Below are 20,290 nucleotides of genomic sequence, written 5' to 3' on the forward strand. Positions count from 1 at the left end.
GAAGACATCAGCAATATTTGTTCAGTATTTTTCAAATATATCTACTGCCAGTTCATGCTTTCTAATTCTTTTTTGCTGCTCCTGGGTGGGAAGAGGAAGGGGAAGCGCATGCAGTATGGTGTAAAGGTATGAACAAGAAGTTGAAGAACCATGAAGATACCATCAGACTAAAAAAGTATGATATAGTTTCTATACCTGATTGGTAATTTTTACTATTTCATTTTCTAGCATAGCTATCCTTTGTGCCATTTCATCCTCCTCTTCCTTCAATCTGAATATAATCAGACCCATCAAAAAGAACAAGACGATAATCATTTACTCAGATCATTGGATTCAAAGTGGAAAAAAGCATAAAGACACACGCATATCAATGTGATTGATATTTGAAATGCTACCTCTGATAGTTAGCATTAACTTCATCTACTTCAACTTGGAGTTTCTTGAGCTTTTCCTCCATCTCATTCTCTTCAGCCTATGGCCAATCAGATATTAATGGCATATACTCGCTAATTGTAAATTAATATATGTTAAACTGGCTTACATGCATGACTATCAATCTTGAGAACATTAAAATTGAGGTGATGCATCATAAATGTTAAAGTTGTTTTATCCTTAAGCACAAAAACCATTTGTGTATTTCTCCGCTGGAAGATGTCTAGTGCCAACATAAAACTTGAAGCCTCTTTAACTCATATTCATCAAATATCTTCATACACGAATTCAAAATTAAGTTTTTGTTTCAGTTTTTACCTAAACAAATTGGCAATTACATCCTCATTTTACCATGCGGGATTTGACCATTGGGGATTGTACATTTTTAGAAAACAAAAATACTTGAGATGCATAAACTCGGAAACAAAGCAACTTTACCTCACCGGTGATCAAATTGAAAAAATCAAGGTCAAAAGTAAAATCAACCTTTTTATCTATCACATTTAGTTTAACCATCAAAGATAATATTCTGAAACACGTAATAAGGCTATCCATTCATATAATTTGGCACATCATATCTGGTTAATACCATCATCATATACATGGATTCTAAGTCAAAAGATACATCAAATCATTCAAATACACCTGAAAACAATTCCCAAGCTCCCATATAAGCTTCACGGAAAGAGAACGGACTCAGAGTTTCCACTATCATACGTCAGTGAGTAAAATAAAAGATGTAAAGTAGGCATATTACCTGTGTATTTTTCATATACTGCTCATGCAAATCATGAATCTGTTGCTCAAGCAATTTGACCCGTTCAACCATCTTCTGGATTTGCCTAGTCCTGCGATTTTGTTCACTTTCTAGCTCAAGTCTCTCCTTCACAGCCTAGGATAAAAGCTTCGGGCATGAGGATCCTAATTGTAATTGCAACACCACTATAAACCGTAATTAACTTAACTTATAACACATGAATGTATAAGAAAACGAGTTGTGAGCACTTAATCACAAGATAAATAAACAATGAAATAGATGCAGAAAGAATTTTGTCAAATTTTGAACTTGAGAAGGGGCAAAAGACCAGAAGAAAATTGTAGTTTTCCTGTACACAGAGACAATGGCTTTCCTCACAAGGGAAGAATGCAAGATCATTTTGAGGAAAATGAAACAATTAGTACTATAAAAAGTGGGAGAAACGACTAAAGGATACACTTAAGTCTTTGAAAACTAATAAGAAATAGCTAATTCACTGTCTAGGATAAGCCACATAGATATACATACTTTTAGAATTCAGAAAATGCAAAATACCCATTAACCATCTCACCATAGAAAGGTTCTGCTTCAAATCCTCCTTCATGCTTCTCACTTCAGATGTCCTTTCTATCATATTAGATATCTGACTTTTCTTTTTTGACAATTTATCGCCCAATTCTTCCATCTTGTGCTGCAAATCAAGCAAACAAAATTTTCCAGTCAACCAAGCCTTTCTATCAAATTCCATAGAACCAACCACTAAGATCAAATTTGGTACAAGAAAATGGGGGTCAAACGAACTGGCAGTCTGGATGCACTAACAACCCCCTTTGTCTTATCATGCCCTTGGAAATAAGAACTTCCCAACGAATACACTCCTAAGAACAAGGTGCTTGATTTTCCCCCCATTGCTACTGAGGTTATCCATTACTCCGATCAGGGTTCCATAATGAGGGCATAGAGAGGGCATTTTAGCCCTCATATATCCTTCAATACCCACACATAATGCCCTAAAAACCAATGCAATAACTTCCGTAGCCTCCCTCTTAGCCAATTTTCATGCCTCAGTGAACATAAGTTAAACAAATAAGATGTTTTTGGAATATGCTTTTACACTGTGGAGACGAAAAATAAGAAATTTCCATGAGAGCTACATCAAGCAACCTACATGCTGCTTGTCAATCCGTGCTTGGCAGCTGGGTATCCTTCCTTTTAGCTTTTCGATCAATTTATGTTGCGCATCAAGTTTTCTGTCAGCATCATATACCCATGACCAAGCTAGTTTCTTTCTCAACAACTGCACCTGCTGTAATATCTCCTCCACAAATTCCATACTTTTGATCTTTTCTTGCAATTCATCCAGTTCCTTCAATATCGGTCTCAGTGACTCTTCCAACTGATTAACCAGGGCCTTTGCATCATGTAGTTGTTTTTCAATACCTTTTAATAGATCATCCACTTGTTGAAGGAGAGTTGCCTTGAAAAAGAACTGTGAAACTGGTGTTAGTTGCTGGCTTTAACAAAATTTATTCATCAAGCTTGATCACGGAATAGTGCAATACTTCACCATATGAAAAAATATGCTAATGGTTCACAAATGAATGGGCAAAAAAGAGTATACGGCAGAATATAAGCACTTGCCAAGTGTACAGAAGAACTTTTTCAGGTTAAACATCCTGATTGCTGAAGTTAGAGGAAGTTACTTTGTACCTTGAACTTATCTTTTGCATTCCCAGAATGCAAAAATTCTCTGCTCTTGTCCTGGCTCATGATAACACATGGATTCTCTACATCAATCTACATAGCAAAAGCACAAGTCACTACCAAACGTGCTTAAGCATAAAAAATTACAACTTTTTGGGGAAAAAGTATGAAACATTGCATTGTTGCTATTGCATAACAGCATAAAAAGATCAGAAAATAGCCAACCAACGAAATATAGGCCAAAAGCCAGGTTCTTTCTCAGCCATCTCTAGTGGCACAAGACATGCTATAGAAAGCTGATAGAAAGAAATGACTTGAAGAACATATAGCCCAAATGGACAACCAAGTAGCTGTATACTTTTCCTTTCAATTTCCTACTTGGCATTCAAAATATGAACACTCATAGACTAGTTTCTTTCACAACCTTCCCTATATGGGCTCAACACAATACGACTTAGAACAGAGGAGCATAACATTGCTTTCCCACACCTTTTGCTTCTAACTTCTGCCCTTTTCTCCTTCTTCCCGCAAGGATAACTACACTAAAGTTTTCAGCACAAATTTGTATTAATAAACCAATTTCAGTAGCTAGAAAGCATTGACCACAAAATAAGTATATGAAATCAGGATATAATGTGCTGAAGTCCTCCAATCTCAAGGACAATAATAGAATAGGTGGAATAAAATAAAATTACAGGAAATAATCACAAGTATATATATTCCTTATTTATGCAACATTAAATGTTAATGAGGTGCTCCATATATCATTTATTAATATACTTTACCATGTTGGATGCACTAAGATACTTTTTCCTTTTAAGAAGCATGCGTTTTTGCATACTTTTACATTATAGGAAGCCAAAAACATAACCTAGTATTTGAATTAGGGGCAAAGAAACAATGTCCATATCATGCATCAAGCATAAAAGTAGGGCCGTCCAAGATATAAATGAAGGGAAAGGAAGTAAAATTTGCAGAGAGTAGTAAAAGCAGAAGTTTGCTCTTTTGATGAATAGATGAAGATATGAAAGTGGTCCGTAACACTCACATTGAAGTGTTCTACAATCTCACGAAGATCCTCCTTCCTGGTACCAACCCTCCTACCTGGAAAACAGGCAATTAGAAGGAGTCATAAGAATAAAAACTATGCAAGTTCTCAACAAATAGAAACGGTAAAACATAAAGAAAAGAGGGATGATGGTTCCAAATATGGAAACAAAAGCAATCCAAAACGCCAGGAATTCCAGAAAGAATAAAAATTTTATAGTACTATCTATTCACATGGTAATAAAAGTCTGGCATCATTCCTCTTTCGGTATTGATTCAGGATGGTGATAGAATAATACAGGTTTATAACCAACCACTATAACCTTACTCTGTCACAAGGAACATACATGGGAGTGAACTTCTATTCAGACATAAAACTGTACCAAAGTTCATCAGGAGCTTTCATTCATAAAACTGTAACTTTCTTGTGATAAAACATGGACGACGGGAAGCTGATTTCTTAAAGCACTTAAACACAGAGAAGCACGACACTGAAAGTAAAGTAATAATGGCACGAATTCAAATTCTCATATCACTTTTACATTTTTCGGAATGTAGAAGCAACATTTGATTCTCTAGAGATATTAAGCATTCTGTGGTCCTGGATAACCGAAGTAAATAAGAGCAAAGACCCAGTGAATGAAACCTTGACTGTTTTTCAATATGATGGAACTTGTTGATTCTGAAATTCTACGGTCCACAATAATGAAGTCTCCATACAATTCTGGCTTGAAAGCATCTTCTCCTTGATTTTTTATCTCAACTTGAACAAGTGCATGGCTGCAAATGAGTAAGAGTAAACCATCTTATCCAGAAACATGGAGAAAAAGAGGCTTATCACACAATTTAATAATAAATCATGCAAAAAGTAATTTACCAACTGAATTCCAGCAAAATGATGTTTAAGGAAATGTAAAAGATAAGTAGCCCGTTGTAAAGACTGAGATGCATGATAGGCATAAAATAACTCAAAGGTGTTCCATGAGTTTTCCACTAGGGGGTCACCCATCAATTTCACTTGTTAGACAGGTGAAACAAAGGGACTAAATTAGAGAAGAAGATCAAAAAGCAACTTGGAAAAAGATGATGAAAAGATAACTTTCAATTCAAACAAGCAAGTGATTTCATGACACCAACATCTTCCCTAGCATGATGTGTGAGCTTGAAAAGGATATTTCATTCAGCCAACACCCTGTAGAAGAAAGAGAAATATGGAATTGAATCGTTAACGAAGGAAGAATACACATAAACTAGCAAGTTCACTGATGCACACACATGCAATGCTTTTTCAAGCAAAACCTTAATTTCAAACTTTTGATGCATTCTAAACATAAATCTCTAACTTTATAACAAACCAACCATCCTAAAATACTTATGGTATTTTTTGTCTGACATAAAACCAAACCTGCAGCCAGTCTTTATAAAATCTTTCATTGTATTTGCTCTTTGCGTGCCACGAGCCCGGCTCCCAAATGCTACACAGAGCGCCGTCAATATAGCACTTTTCCCACCTACACATGAAACAATTCCTATAAAGATTACAATTGAAATAAAGAAAAAAAGAGCATATATACATAAGCATAATCCAAGAACAGGGGAGAGTGCATTCGTGGGCTTGAGAGAGAGAGAGAGAGAGAATGGAGAGCTCACTTCCATTTTGACCAGTGACAAAATTGACCCAGTCGCCAAGCTCGATTTCGAGATTGCTGTGGCACATGAAATTTTCTAGGCGGATTCTGGATATGATACCGGCTTGCGGACGGTTCGGGACATGGGTTGGACCGGTAGAAACCCTAGGATCCGCCATTGAAGCTGTGAAGCTTCAGGCTTTTGGGGCCTTAGTTTTGCTCTTGAGGGAGAAGAAGAAACGAGCGTGACGAAGAAAAGCAAGAGAATTTGGTGGGGCTCCCTCTGCTTCTCTCTTGGCGCGTAGCAGCGACTGACTGAGAGGCTACAGAGCACTCACTCAGTCACTCTGGGGGAGAATGGGCGGGAACAAATATTTAAGGCCGTGTTTGGCAATGTTGGTTACCTGCTATTAGAAAATTTCATTCCAAAAGATTAACTAAAAATCATAAAAATATATAATTTATACCCATATAACATTACAATACGTTGATTATTGCGTAATTACATAAAACTCCCGTTGTTATGCAAAATTAACTGAAAACTCCCTTTATTAATAAAATAAGCAAAAAGAGTTGTGTATTTTTTAAAATAATGCACACAATCCCCCACCGTTTGTTTTCTTTAACGTGTTAAAATTTTGTTCTTTTTTTAATATATTCTTATTTTAAAAGTCATTGATTTTTAATGATAAAAATATATAAACTGTATAAGTATATAAATATATTTTTTATTTACACATATACATAATTATATATCTATGATATATAATGTGTGCATACATATACAAGCGAAGCAGCATCGATAAATGATCGTTGCTTCAGTGGTGACGACAATCTCTGAGTGATGGTAATGTTACCCATGCAACATAAGGGTGCAATCCCTCACCAGAAGATACTCGTCACCGTCGCAGGTCCTAATTTGTGGTTGTCGACAGTCGACTCCAGGGTTAGAGGCGGAAGAAAAAAAAAAAGAGAAAAAAATTCACATTATTTTCTAACAATAAAAATTGAATTAAAAAATATTATATTTTATTTACATATAAGTTTAATTTTTTATGTTGAATACATATAATGATAAATTTGATTTAAATATTATTTATAGTAAATAATATAATTAAAAAAAAACTTTTTTGGTATTTTGATATTAAATTGATATACTCTGTAAATAAATACAAACTATTAAAATATATTTAACTTAAATAATAATTTTAATTTAGTTAATAATATACAATTATTACCTAACATCAAATTAAAAGCTTTTATTTAATTTCTATTTTTTTAATGATAAAGTGTAATGTTGGTCTAAATGGGGTATTTTTGTCATTTCCCACTGCATTTATTGTTAAAAATTAAGAAGACAATATTAATACTCGCACAACTACCAAGTTTAGTACATTGTGCGTATTTCATATTTTTCATTAAGACTAAAATGGGGCTTTTTTTGGGATTTACATAACACATAGAGTTTTTTTACCTATTTCAATTATACAATAAAGTTTTTAGCTAATTTTACATAACATGGGGGTTTTGTGTAATTATATCTTCATTGTTCATACATGTTTTGAGATGTATATATATTTCTTCTCATCCAAAAATAATCCTTAATGTATTTGCATTAAAGTAAAACCTTTATAAATTAATAAACTCTTTAAAATAATAAAATCTTCTTGACCCGACTTGGGCCTTTGTAAAAAATCATCAAATTCGATAAGATAATAATTTTTTAAAAAATTTCTTTATAAATATTAGGTCCCATTAAGACTCTAAATTAATAATTCATTAATATTACATTTATAAATATATTATGATAACTTGCTAAAATATGAAGTCTGTAATGCTTTACGCATTTGATCATTCATGGATGATTTTGTGATGCCTTTTATATGAGAAGACATGGTTAGGTGTTATAAATTATTTTATTTTCATATTGAGATTTATATAGTATATGTTTCATTCATCATGCATGAATATATTTAATTGGCTATAATAGTTATTTATGTGCAACGAATTAACATAAACATGTATATTTAAGTAATTCCAATGAATTGATACATGCGTTATGAATATAATAGTTAATTGTATACAATGAATTGATATTATACATGAATATATTTAATTAGTTACAAATAATTGATTGATGTATGAATACAATCAATGTTACATATATGAATTCATATATTTTCAATACATATGTACTAAATTTGCTGAATTTAAAAAGTCTCTTTTTAATTAATAAAATATTAATTTATTAATAAATTGATATCTCTTTAAATTAATAAAATTTTATGGTCCAAAAATTATTAATTTATAGAGATTTTACTGTATTTTCCTAGGTGATACCAAATAACCATGACATTCTCTAATTATGTTAATTATATTAGACTATATAATTGCACATATATGTGCTACAATATTCAGGACGACATCACGATAAAAGTGTTGTTCATAATTATCATTCTCGGAATATATATATAAAATCTAAAATGTTATAAAAATAAGGTCACTGAAAATATACATAACACCTAAATTAAAAATTCCACAGTGACGTGAGTTTAAATTTTTAAAAGCTATTTAAAATTTGGACATGCTTAGTTAAGTTAAGAATACAGTTGTGTGTCTTGTACGAAAATAATAAGTGAGAACAACATTGGGAAAACTAATTTATAGCCCTCCATATGTAAATCAGTAAGGTCTGAATAAGAGAAAATCTAATAAGAATATTTATGATGTCAAAAGTTGTATATGAGACATGAATGCTCGTTTTTATAAATATTTTCAGGTTGTAAGTAATTTAATAATGAAAAATAATTGAACAATCATCATGAATCGTGCATACTAGGTTTCAGAACATGACGGACCATGGGCGTACTGAAAAAGCATGGATCTTGCCCATTCAAAGCGTTCATATAAAATTCCATTTTGCCCCTACATCACAAGAGTAATAAAGTTATTGAAAACTCCAAATTAATACAAACATTTTAAGCTTATTCTTACAATCAAATTTTAAGAGTTTTTTTTTTATATTTTCACTAAGATTTTCCATTTACGTTATCTGGGATTTTAATTCCTTGAAAAAGTATCTTAGGCCACAAATTGCATAAATAAATCAATTTTAAAGGATTGAAGTGCTAAAAAATGGTGTGGAAATTGATGGGGAAAAGTGGTCATGCTAAAAAGATTATAGGGTCACAGTGCTTTTTCTTGCTTTATAGGAGGCTTATTGACAAATATGCATTTCGTTTGGGGGCAAAGTGAAATTTTCCCATAAATTAATCAGCTTCGTGGAGTCCTTGATCTCAAACATGGCGGAAAGCCGTCGCCCGTACACCGACGTGCTCCCAACTTTCTTCCTGATTTATAACTTCATGTTAGGTAAGAATTAATATTAATTTCCACGTCCATGGATTCTATATATTTCTCTCAACTGTTGAAAAATTACATCACCTTTGAATTTGAACATGGAGAAATCACAATCTCGCAGGCATCAGCACGCCGCCGGGCTCGACGGCTATTCCCCCCGCTTGTTCCGGAGCAAGAGCGGAAGTAAGGCGGTGGAGTACTCTTCACCTGCTAAAACGAATGCTTTGACGTCGACGAGATACTCCAGAACCTCCAAAAGGGTAGAAAATTCTCGGACTTCAGCGAAGAAAACACAGTGGAAGCAGGAGGCGGCTGACGCCATCGAAGACGGAGGTTTAGTTAGGTTTCTGCCGCGTACTATGAGCAAGATAGAGGTGCCAAGGAGAACGCGATCGGCTTCCACTTCTCCATCTGCATGGGCGTTGTCCCCCGGTAGGTCCTTGCCTTGTTCTTCTCCGGCGCCGGTGGCGATGGCTCCGGTGCCGAAGTCTCCGGCGAGCTACGAGAAATTGATGAAACAGGAAGTGAAAAGCGGTGGCGGGGGTGTGGGTGGGGTTCTGAAGTACTTCCGGCAGAAGAAAGTTTCGCCTTTATTGGAAGAAGAGTACCGCCGGTTCCGCGTGGCGTACAATAGGCTGTTGCAGTGGAGATTCGCGAATGCTCGAGCTGAGGCGTCAATGGCTGCCGTCAAGAGAGTGGCTCAGGTACTCATTTTTTGCTCAACTTCTCGATTTATGTACGTTGGTAGTTCCTATTTTGGACTGTCTCAGAAAATTTTTTATCTGATCATCTTCAATATCAGAAAGTACATATAATTTTTTAAATAATAATAAAATAAATATAACTAAAAGTGTAATTTATCATTTTAATAATTAAAATGTCAATGTAATTAAAAATAATTAATATTTTGTCAACACTCGTTTAAATATTGCCATATCAATTATCATAATTCCATCAATATGTTAAAATGATAAAATAAAATTTAATTAAATATTATAAGTCAACCACATGTTAACTTGATATACAACCACAAAACTTAATGTAACTTCAACTATCATATTTGTGATTTTTTTCTTTATATGTCGATTTGACATAAAAACATATAAACTACAGTCATTTTTCTCGCAATTACTTTTTATCTCTATATTTTGTTGGCACCACTGGGACTCGTGGGAATAACTCTTAAGTAAGCACCAATACGGGTGGAAATACTTTTTTCTGCCCAAAATAAAGACAAATATGATATTTTTTTAAATTTAAGGACTAAAATGGATTAAGAATTTGAATGAATGAGTAGTAAATAAAGGAAGTTTGGTTGATGTGGGGTATTATGGAAATGCAGAAAAAGTTGTTGAATGTGTGGGCAAGAATTTCGATGATGAGAAACTTAATGATGGAGAAGCGAGTACTTATTCAGAAGCTCAAACGCCAACTCAAACTGTATCATGTAATGAACTCAGAAATGGGGTTGCTCAATGAGTGGTCGAGACTTGAGCCCAAGAACGTCGAGGCTGTCGGCAGAGTGGTCAGGAAACTATCCGCCATATCAATTTGCCTTCCTCTTCTCCAAAATGCTGAGGTACCTTATACTTTCTTCTCGCCTTCTTACTCATATATACACACTCACTTACCCCAAAACAATTTTATGTCCTGGCTCAATCGATAAGAATGGATGCTCTTTTATTAGTTACACCACTATCTCCTAAAGCTTTGAAAATTATATTTAGTATAATTGACGTTTGTTCCGTCCAAATAAATAAATTTTTTAATTCGTGGAATCTGCAAATATGAACAAAATAAATTTTGAATGAAAATTCATGTTTACTTGGATTTTTATTACGATTCAATATATTTGTTAATTCTTGTTTCATATTGTTTTACTTAGGGAGATGTAATGTCTGTGTATGATGCCATGTCGATGGCCATGGGAGTGATGGAAGGTATCGAAGCAATGATTTTGGACATGCATTCACAGGTATTGTGATGATTCTATTTCATTTTTAATTGTGATGAGGACTAGGTTCTCTTATTTGAAATCCATAGTTGATCATGGATGTTATATTTTTAAAAAAAAAAGGGAAGAAAATGAAGAATGATTTACCTCCGATGAGACACGGTAAAATTAGAAAGTATTTGTAACTTTTTAAATAACAAGAAGGTATTTATAATTATATCAAATTTTAAGGAAAGTGGGTGTAATTTATTTTACCTTATATATATAATGATGAATGTTACATTATGTTGTGGAGATGATTGATGCACAAACTAATACAGTGGTAGTGTTTGTGGTTCACAAGGTTGAGAGAACATGTTTTCTTCTGACGGAACTCTCTATTATGCTAAAGCAACAGAAGCAATTCTTTCAAGAATTGGAGAATAGGGTGAGCATGGTTGCATCTCTAGAGGTAATTTTACACTTCCTGCTTCATCTTCTTCCACCAAGTCCAAGCCCAATAAGTTTGGCCCAAAAGCCCATTTTATGAAAATGCACTGTGTTTGTTTAGGAGATATTCACAAGTTATATACGAGAAATTTTTGCCCGAACCTGACTCGGTCGAATTTGAATCAATTATATGACAAGTATAATACTTGTCGTGTGATTGATGTACAACTCAGAAAAAGTGACTAATCACAAAGCAAGTGTCATATGTTTGCTCTGTGATTGGTTGATTCGACTAAGAATTTTTTGTTGTCTTTTATGTTTCAATCATTTTGTAAGAAAAAAAAATATTTGTATGAAAATAAATTACGAGACGTGTTATAAATTGCTATAATTTTATTTATAAGTTATTGACCTAACTTTGATTCAAAATTGACATTCATATTTGGTGTTGCAGGTTCAAGAGAAAAGTTTGAGAGTGCATCACATTCAACTCGTCCAGGAAGTGAATGGATAGGGTTTATTTGGTTGATCAAATTACATGTAATCCATAATGCTTTACTCTTTCATTTTTGCACATCTAAATTTTTGGGGAATAATTTTGAGATGTTATAATAGATTTTGTACATATTTGATATAGGCACGTAATCTATCTTAATTGCAAACGTTGAGTTTGAGTAGCATATAAGTCTTAAGGTCTCTCTCCCTAGCGAGATGTCTTTTTAAGTACAAACCGATGAGGCTTCCACGAAGTGAGAGCGAACAATACTTTGCCCAACAGTGCACCGATCAACTTCAGTTTAGAAACCCAATTTTTTAAAGACGAAATTGATATAATATTATAAAAACTCTTCCCAATATCTGTTCTGACTTGTCAACAAACTTGTTTTTGACAAATTTTAACCCAGCACGAATTCTAAAAAATGGAGTTTAATTTATTGACTGCTTACAAAAGTGTTGACAAGGTTGTAGTAATGTTCATTTTTATCAAGACAAATTAATTTATATTTTCAACGGGCGAGTAACTCTTTTAGGGTGTTAATTGGAATAAATAATATTTTATAAATTGAAAAAAATCTTATCAATAAATCTAAGATGCATTAATTTTAAAAAGTTATTTCTCTCCAAAATCAGGAACTAGTAAGACTATATATAGGGATAATTACACTCCATTCCCCTGAGATTTCATGTATCTACGTATAGATCTCTTGTGGTTTGGACATTATACTTAATATTTTTGATATTCGCTTCTATCTAATAAATAAGTCCACCATTGTTCAAAATTAATCAAATTTATTGATATTAACAAAAAAAATTAGATAAAAATCTATATTTACTCAAATTGACTTATTATTGATTTATTGCAAATCAAATAAATACTTTTATGATCAAATGACCTTATACATCTTCACACGTTAATACGTGTGAGGAGGTAAATTTTTACTGTTATAAGAATAATTTAATCAGAAAAAAAGACTTATTTAACGTGTAATAAGTCAATAATAAGTTAATGAAGAATAAATATTAATTTTCATTCAATTTTAGAGCGCAATTATCTCATATATAACATGAATGGGTGATCCAAGGCATGATGGTTTGTGCAGTAGCAAGGGGCAACTATGGACATCATGTTTGAAAACCAAAAGTGGTATGATTATTGAGCACTTGATCCCGCGCATGGACTACACAACATCATTAATTTCTTGCAGCTCTATTATGATCCATTTTGACTGCTCCCCTTACTTTGAGCAAAAAAATTCAATTACAATAATAATAATAATAATAATAATAATTGATGGCATCCCATGATCCAATTTCTTGTCACTATTTTGATTGATTTTGACCCCAATTTTTAAATTATTGATCTAGTGTTGATTAATGTCTATTGAGACATCCGGATTGGGCTCTCCAACCAACAACCTCATCTCTCTCAACCCTAAATTAAAAATGTATTTGTGTTGGAATATAATGTGGATGTAAGAAAGTGAAAGTGATGGAAAAAAAGAGTTGAGACTTTAATGTTTTTTACTTATATTTTGGTTTAAAAAGAATTAAGAGAAACAAAGCATATATATAATTATATATATGCATGATTTGAGATTTACACGCGAAAGGATTAGATTTTGACATGTACGTGTCGACCATTCAACACCTAGTGCAGAGTGAGGGCGGGGCCATAATTTGATATGGTGAACATATTCGTTTTAGATATTTTTTATTATTAACATGTAAACTCGGAATATAGAATAATGATGTGTGTAGTTTTATATTAAATTGGGATTATATCATTCCATGAAATATGCTCCTAAATATTGTGAGTACGCTCAGATTCCACCTGATAGAAAAGAGTACCTATTATAAGGTAAAAACCTAAAAGAACCACACTAGACAGACCCGGTTATAGCTTTATAATGTCTAAGTTAAACAACTCGTAAAAGGAGAAATACTTAAGGTCATAATAAATATTAGTACAGCAAAAATTGCACTTAGAGCATAAAAATGACGAATATTTATAGATATCCCTATTCGTACGTTTCATGTGAATGATAAATCTAGAAATGATTAGTTGATCACCATGAGTACATACGTACTCGAGTATGGTTTGAAACAGAATAGGATTGAGACAATCCAAACAGAAAACACATAAATCTTAATTTTTTCGCAGTTTAAAATAGAGTTAGAAAACATTAAATCTATGCACAACTTTTAAAAGACTACCCAAAATCAGTAAAATGGGTAGCTACCACATTGGTTAAGTGTTTTTCGAAATGGGTTCAGACATTATTATTTTGTAGCCATTTATGGATAAATAGAGCCAGTTTTCTTTATCATACATATGGCTTTTGATGTATATAAATTTTGGTTCCCAAGATTTGTGTGTTCCAACCGAAAAACTCGAGTGTCCGTTCCATGCGCATAGTCAAAGTTAGTAAATATGTAAACACTAGAACAATTCATTAATAAAATCGAAACGTTAAATCAACTTCTTCTATACCAATTCCCATAATCTTAAAAATTCCGAAAAAGAAAAATAAAAACCCAAAACCAACTCAAAAATAAAAGATAAACCCTGAAATTCAAATATATTAACATTCCACCACCGGTTTTTGTGGCTCGAGAAAATCTCCACCATCAACCACACCGTCACTGCCAGCCCCTCCACCGGTCCCGGGCAGCTTCCGCTTGGGCTTGGCCTCATGCAACATCGACACAACATCTCTCATCGAGGGCCGGTCGGCAGGGTTCCGGCTCGTGCAAAGCAAGGCAACCCTAAGGAGCAACATCATCTCCTCCCTTACTGAAGCACACGACGCACCAGCATTTTTGTCCAACACATCACTCAAACCATTCTTGGTCTTAATCCTCGACCGCACCCAATCCACAATGCTGTTCCCATCTCCAAATTCAGCGTCAACCGACCTTTTCCCCGTTAGGATCTCCATCAGCACCACCCCATAACTGTAAATGTCACTCTTCTCGTCAACTTGCAATGTGTACGCATATTCTGCACCGAGAAAAAAAAAAAAACTCTGCTAATTATATTGAATTCGAGCTTGTAACTTATCTTCAGAGGAACAAAGTATTTGTATTGGCCAATTTAATTGTACCCAAATGACGTAAGAAGCTTGAAAATAATGAGTCCCAAGTCAAGGGATGTAATAATTATTGAAACTAAAGAAAGGTTTAAGACATCATTAAACGAATAGAGAAAATCTTGGTGTGGGTCCGAGGTATATATGATAAAAGCGAAAAAAGAAAGGGAGTTCACGCGCAGTGGTAGTGGAGAATGCACTGAAACAGTAGTAAATCAGGGCGACAAAGAGGAGAAAAGGAAACAAACAAGAATGAAGTGGGGGTGGGTGGGGTGGGGGGTGTGCTCCACCACGCTTCTAGTTTACTCTACTGCACGCCAATGCCATTCTGAGCACTACTCTACCACCATTGGTTTGAATTTGAAAAAGTATTTCAACTAAAAATATTATGTTTGATCAAATTTAAATTAATTATATAAAAAGTTTAATATACTTCTAATATTATTTGTGCATAATTCAAGAAAGATATCGAATCATATAATAAGTGTATCATACTTATCATGTAATTAATTTGATTTGAGTAATAACATTCCTTCAAGTAGCTAGACCCATGCATATATGTGGTATATCAAGTTGGACTTTAAGATAATGAATATTAAAATTTGATGCTTTTTAATTTTTTTACACGTATAATCTAATTCCATCATAAACTATCCTAATTTGTTCGTTTTGGTAGAGGGATTTTTTTATTTTTATTTTTTGGCGGCAAATATCTAAAAAAGATTCGATTTTGAAATATATATATATATATATATATGTATGTATGTGACGTGGAAAGGGAGCAAATTCTTGGTGGTGATGGAGGTCATGTTTTATTTGTTTAAACAAAGGTAGAAGACAAAGGGCATTATCCTGATCAACCGCAAAAGACACTCTACTCATCACATTATGCACGCAGATTTCGTCACCCTACACCACCAACTAAAACCAACACCACCAAATAGCCCAACAAGAAAAGCATGCAAACCACCCCCCACCCCCATCCCCACCCCACACAAGAAACTATATATATATATATGCTAAAGAATTAAAATGGAAGTCAATGTTATAGCAACAATATTTCAAATATTGTCAGGCAAGAGTAAAGAACATAAGTTATAAGTCAAAATTTAACAAAGAAAATGAAAAATAAGAGTAATTCAAGAATGGATACCTGGGGCGATGTAGCCATAGGATCCAGCAATAACGGACATTGACTCGTCGCTTTGTATCAACTTAGCGACTCCAAAATCGGCCACACGTGCTTCCATTTCAGCATCCAGAAGTATGTTACTTGGTTTCAGGTCACGATGGACGATTACTGGGTCACAGTCGTGATGGAGATAACATATCCCTTGCGCTACCCCTAGCGCAATCTTGTACCTGATTACCCAATCGGCCACCAAATTGTCACCCTTGTTCTTGCCATGTAATAAGTCGTCCAAGCTCCCGTTAGGCATGTACTCGTACAGCAGCATCGTGCATTGGTTGTTATTACAACAACCTAATAGTCTCACGATGTTACGATGTCTAACATTGCCTAAGACATCGACCTCGGCTAAGACTCCTCTTCGTTTCCTGATTGTGTCCTTGTGCTTCCCCCATAGCTTCTTGACCGCTATGATTTCGCCACCGGGCATCTCGGCCTTATATACAGTTCCTGTGGACCCCATTCCGATGATCTTATCGGTCATATTGAGACACTCTAGCACATCGTCAGCCGTGAAATTTAGTCTTTGAAATGCAGTCAACTTCCATGGACCGACATCCCGGTCCGTGGCGAATTTACGGCCGTATGTGGCGCGGAAACATCGGCTGCCCGCGATTAAAATGACAAGCCCGATACCAAATGCTGCCGCCATGATCCAGACAATGGCCCCAGCGGTCTTCTTGGGCTGCCGTGGGACGTCCATCGCCCCGGCTTCCGGCGTTTCCGTCCGGCAAGTTTTATTGAGAATTGCGCCACAAAGCCCTTCATTCCCGGAGAATGAAGATGGATGAAGACTTGAAAAGACTAAGCCCGATGAGGGTACAGGGCCCGTCAGCTGATTGTATGAGACATTGAAGTTCTCCAAAGTGCTGCAATTGTTGAAATTCGAAGGAATGGCTCCTGTGAGAAAGTTGTGCGATAAATCAACATCTGTAATGGAAGGGAGTGCTGAAATTTCCCAGGGTATGATTCCTGTCAGAGAATTCCTGCGTAAGTTCAGGCAAATCAGCTTCTCGCAGTGGCCAATATCCCATGGAATGCTGCCACTGAGATTGTTTCCGTCTAGCTCAATCTTGTAAAAGCTTCTGCAACCGATGAAATCTGGAATCTTGCCATTGAGATTTGAAGAACTTGCTGAGAAAATCTGTATACTCGGAGCATTCCAAATGTTATCAGGCAGCTCGGAATTGAATGGATTTTCTGATATATTCAAGAACTCCAACTTCACTGCATTTCCAAGATCTTTCGGTATTGGACCCGATAATCTGTTCTTGCTTAACTCAAAGTAAGTGAGATTCGGCAAGGAGCCAAATCCAAGCGGTATCGTGCCGTTGAGGCTGTTGTTTTGAATCCTTAAACGGGACAAGGCCGTGCAATTTGCTAAGGAAGAAGGGATCTCACCCACAAATTGGTTCGAGAAGAGCATGAGTTTGATCAACTTGTTGCTGAGGCAAAGATTCGGAGGAATTGGGCCCGTGAGGGAATTTGTAGAGACATCAAGACGTTGTAACTTAGCGTTGGAGCCGAGTTTTTGAGGTAAACTTCCTGAAAGGGAATTGTTCCACAAAGACAAGACTTCCAAGTTGGGAAGCTCACCAATTCCTTCTGGAATTTCACCTGTCAAGTTATTGTTCATCAAGGATAATGTGTTTAGCTCCTTCAAAGCTGAGAATTCACCAGGAATTTCACCTGACAGGTTATTATCTGATAAATCAAGAATCTGTATTGATTCCATCTGAACCCAATTCACCGGAATCGACCCTGATAAATTGTTTCTGAAGAGCAACAGTATCTCCAGCTTCCTCAATCTTCCCAACTCAGCTGGAAGATTTCCAGACAGATTTGCTGATGAGATATCAAGATATACTAAATTTGACAAGCTTGCAAACTCAGCAGGCAGTCCGCCGTTATATGAATTGTAACCCAATTCCATATGTTCGAGCTGATTCAAGAAGCCTAACTCAGCTGGAATCCGGCCCGTCAGAGAATTCCCATGCAAGTACAGAGACTTCAACTTGGAAAATTTACCATAGCTTGAAGGAATTTCTCCTTCAAAGTAGCTGCCTCCGAGGTTGAGGTACTCAAGATTCCTGAGGTAGATGAGCTCTTCCGGTAACGGGCCCGTGAAGCTGTTGCTGTAAGCGTTAAGAAACGTGAGAGACTTGAGCTTAGAGATTCCAGGTGAAAAACTTGAATTGAAAAAGTTGTGATTGATGTCGAGTATTCTGAGGTTCGGCAGTTCAAAAATAGCAGCCTGTAAAGGGCCAACAAAGGAATTCTTGCTCAAATTCAAATGATGCAGATGGGACAAATATCTGATATCAGTCGGTATGCTGCCCGAAAGATTACGGCCCGACAGGTCCAAACTCGTAACCTGGTTTGTTCTGCGGTCGCACTTTACGCCGGGCCATGAACACCAGACGGGCTGGAATCCGGGCCTGGAAAATGCTGTTGTAGGATCCCAATCATGGAATGTGTTTAGAGGGTCTTCGAGGGACGATTTTATCGAAAGAAGCGACAAAAGTTGGAGAGGAGGAGACGAGGCGGCTGCCACCTCCACCGCGGTGGTGGTGGAGACAACTAATGACGATGCTCCAATAAGGATCAAGAATAGAGAGATGAATGCTACTGGGAGGAAGAGGGAGAAAGGGTTGTTCATGGTTTTGGGATTTTGGTGGTGGAAATGACTGAGAAATGTGATGTGTTAAGAGAAGTAAATTTAAGGTGGGGAAGGTTTTGATGGTTGGATTTGCTTTTCTGGTGCAAAGGGGGTTTCATGATGATTACCAATTCTCTCAGTGGGCTGCGGTTTTTGGCATGAAGAGAGAGAGAGAGAGAGAGAAGAATGAAAGAAAACAAAACTAGTGTCTCTTATACTAAGTAATAGTGCTATGCTATTCTTTCATCATCTCTAACTTCCAAACTCTTACAAGAGCAGCAGCAGCAGCAGCAACTACACACAATAACAAGTCCCAGTTTGTTCTTCTTTTGCTTTCTTCTGTATTTCACCTTTGTCTCTCTCTCTCTCTCTCTCTCTCTCTCTCTCTCTACTATACTTTTAGTTTTCTTGGATTTCTTTCCCCTTTTTCTTTTGTTTTCACCCTCTCCCCACTTTTCATCATTCCTTGTTTCCTTTATCTTTGGCCCAGCAGCAATTTGATAAATATGGGCACAATAAGGGCAATGTTTGTTGCAGGATCCAAGAAAGTTATTACAATTTCCCACCACTCTCCCTCTCATATTCCCTTCTAAACTAAAAATCAATAAAGTGAATATCTTATAAGTTTCGACGAAAAAATTCAAGTATATTCGTCCAAACGAGTTGTTCATAGCTGAATTTTATTGTATACTCGATAGGTTTAGAGACAATTTTCACTTCGGACAGGCTTGGCTTGTGGGCACAAAGCGTGACAACGCCCTTACTCTCTTATTCTTGGAATCATAATTTGCTCCCTCTTTTCTTTTCTCATGTTTCCTTTCTTTTTCTTTGTGTTTTGGTAGAAGATGAAATTAAAGCTGGCTTGCATATGAAATTGGGGCATGAGCAGGACCACCTCCCTTAAAATTGTACCAAAATCTTTTGGTTTTAGGCTAAGGGAGTGTTTGGTTAAGCTTAAAACTTATTAGATGTTACATCTTATTTTAAAATTAAATAAGTTTATCAAATAATTTTTTTGTAAATAACTTGAAGTTGTATTTGAATCGAATAATTTGAAATTATGAATTTAAATGCTTAATAAATAATCCCTTGAATTTATCTGGGTAATTCTACATGTAAAGGATTTCAAATCCTTCATTCTGAATTTTAACTATATTTTATTGAATATTGATAGATTTTAAATTCTTTTCAAACGAAATCCATTTGAAATTCTTTTTTCAAAAAATGCACCCTAAGAAATTTATTAAGATTCTAAAATAAGTGGGCAACTACTTATCTTTTCTTTGAAGAGCCTGTAATCTCCTAAGTTTATAATTTTTTTTTTCTAAAAATATTATCAAATATTTTATAAAATATTTTAAAAACTTGTAAGTTCGCCCAAACGCGCTCTATTTAGCCAGTGGACAATAGATATGTTTATCACAAATATAATCAATGGTATGATTATCAGGTGCCTTGTCAGGATTTACTTTCATGTGATGACAATTATATGATGGCCCATGATCAAGAAGAAGAAATTTTTTTTTTTTTTTTTTTTAAAT

General features: G+C 35.2%; 3 protein-coding genes across 4 annotated transcripts in view; 1 reads left to right on the top strand and 2 right to left on the bottom strand.

Moving 5' to 3' along the window:
• Nucleotides 1–5,920, bottom strand: part of LOC105160617 (structural maintenance of chromosomes protein 6B) — a 16,191-nt gene extending 10,271 nt beyond the window's left edge. Inside the window, exons 1-10 of one of the 2 annotated variants that reach the window (XM_011078081.2) lie at nt 5,591–5,920; nt 5,346–5,451; nt 4,587–4,720; nt 3,942–3,997; nt 2,900–2,986; nt 2,358–2,678; nt 1,761–1,880; nt 1,190–1,324; nt 396–472; nt 196–271 (exon numbers count right to left, since the gene is read on the bottom strand). In XM_011078081.2, coding sequence (XP_011076383.1) covers nt 196–271; nt 396–472; nt 1,190–1,324; nt 1,761–1,880; nt 2,358–2,678; nt 2,900–2,986; nt 3,942–3,997; nt 4,587–4,720; nt 5,346–5,451; nt 5,591–5,747 — 1,269 coding nt within the window. In that variant the 5' untranslated portion in view covers nt 5,748–5,920. Of the gene's footprint in view, nt 1–195; nt 272–395; nt 473–1,189; nt 1,325–1,760; nt 1,881–2,357; nt 2,679–2,899; nt 2,987–3,382; nt 3,416–3,941; nt 3,998–4,586; nt 4,721–5,345; nt 5,452–5,590 lie in introns of those variants that run through there. The other variant, XM_011078083.2, reaches the window with a different exon arrangement.
• On the top strand, nt 9,027–11,825 carry LOC105160735 (QWRF motif-containing protein 7). The gene is made up of 5 exons (XM_011078214.1): nt 9,027–9,632; nt 10,271–10,507; nt 10,814–10,903; nt 11,274–11,333; nt 11,766–11,825. The coding sequence occupies exons 1-5, from the start codon at nt 9,027–9,029 to the stop codon at nt 11,823–11,825; spliced, it is 1,053 nt and encodes a 350-aa protein (XP_011076516.1).
• LOC105160618 (leucine-rich repeat receptor-like protein kinase TDR) lies at nt 14,239–19,132 on the bottom strand. The gene is made up of 2 exons (XM_011078084.2): nt 16,055–19,132; nt 14,239–14,813 (listed from the first exon to the last, which is right to left on the bottom strand). The coding sequence occupies exons 1-2, from the start codon at nt 18,747–18,749 to the stop codon at nt 14,395–14,397; spliced, it is 3,114 nt and encodes a 1,037-aa protein (XP_011076386.1). The 5' UTR covers nt 18,750–19,132; the 3' UTR covers nt 14,239–14,394.

The sequence above is a fragment of the Sesamum indicum genome, linkage group LG4 (genome assembly GCF_000512975.1).
Source record: "Sesamum indicum cultivar Zhongzhi No. 13 linkage group LG4, S_indicum_v1.0, whole genome shotgun sequence".
Taxonomy (NCBI): Eukaryota; Viridiplantae; Streptophyta; class Magnoliopsida; order Lamiales; family Pedaliaceae; genus Sesamum; species Sesamum indicum.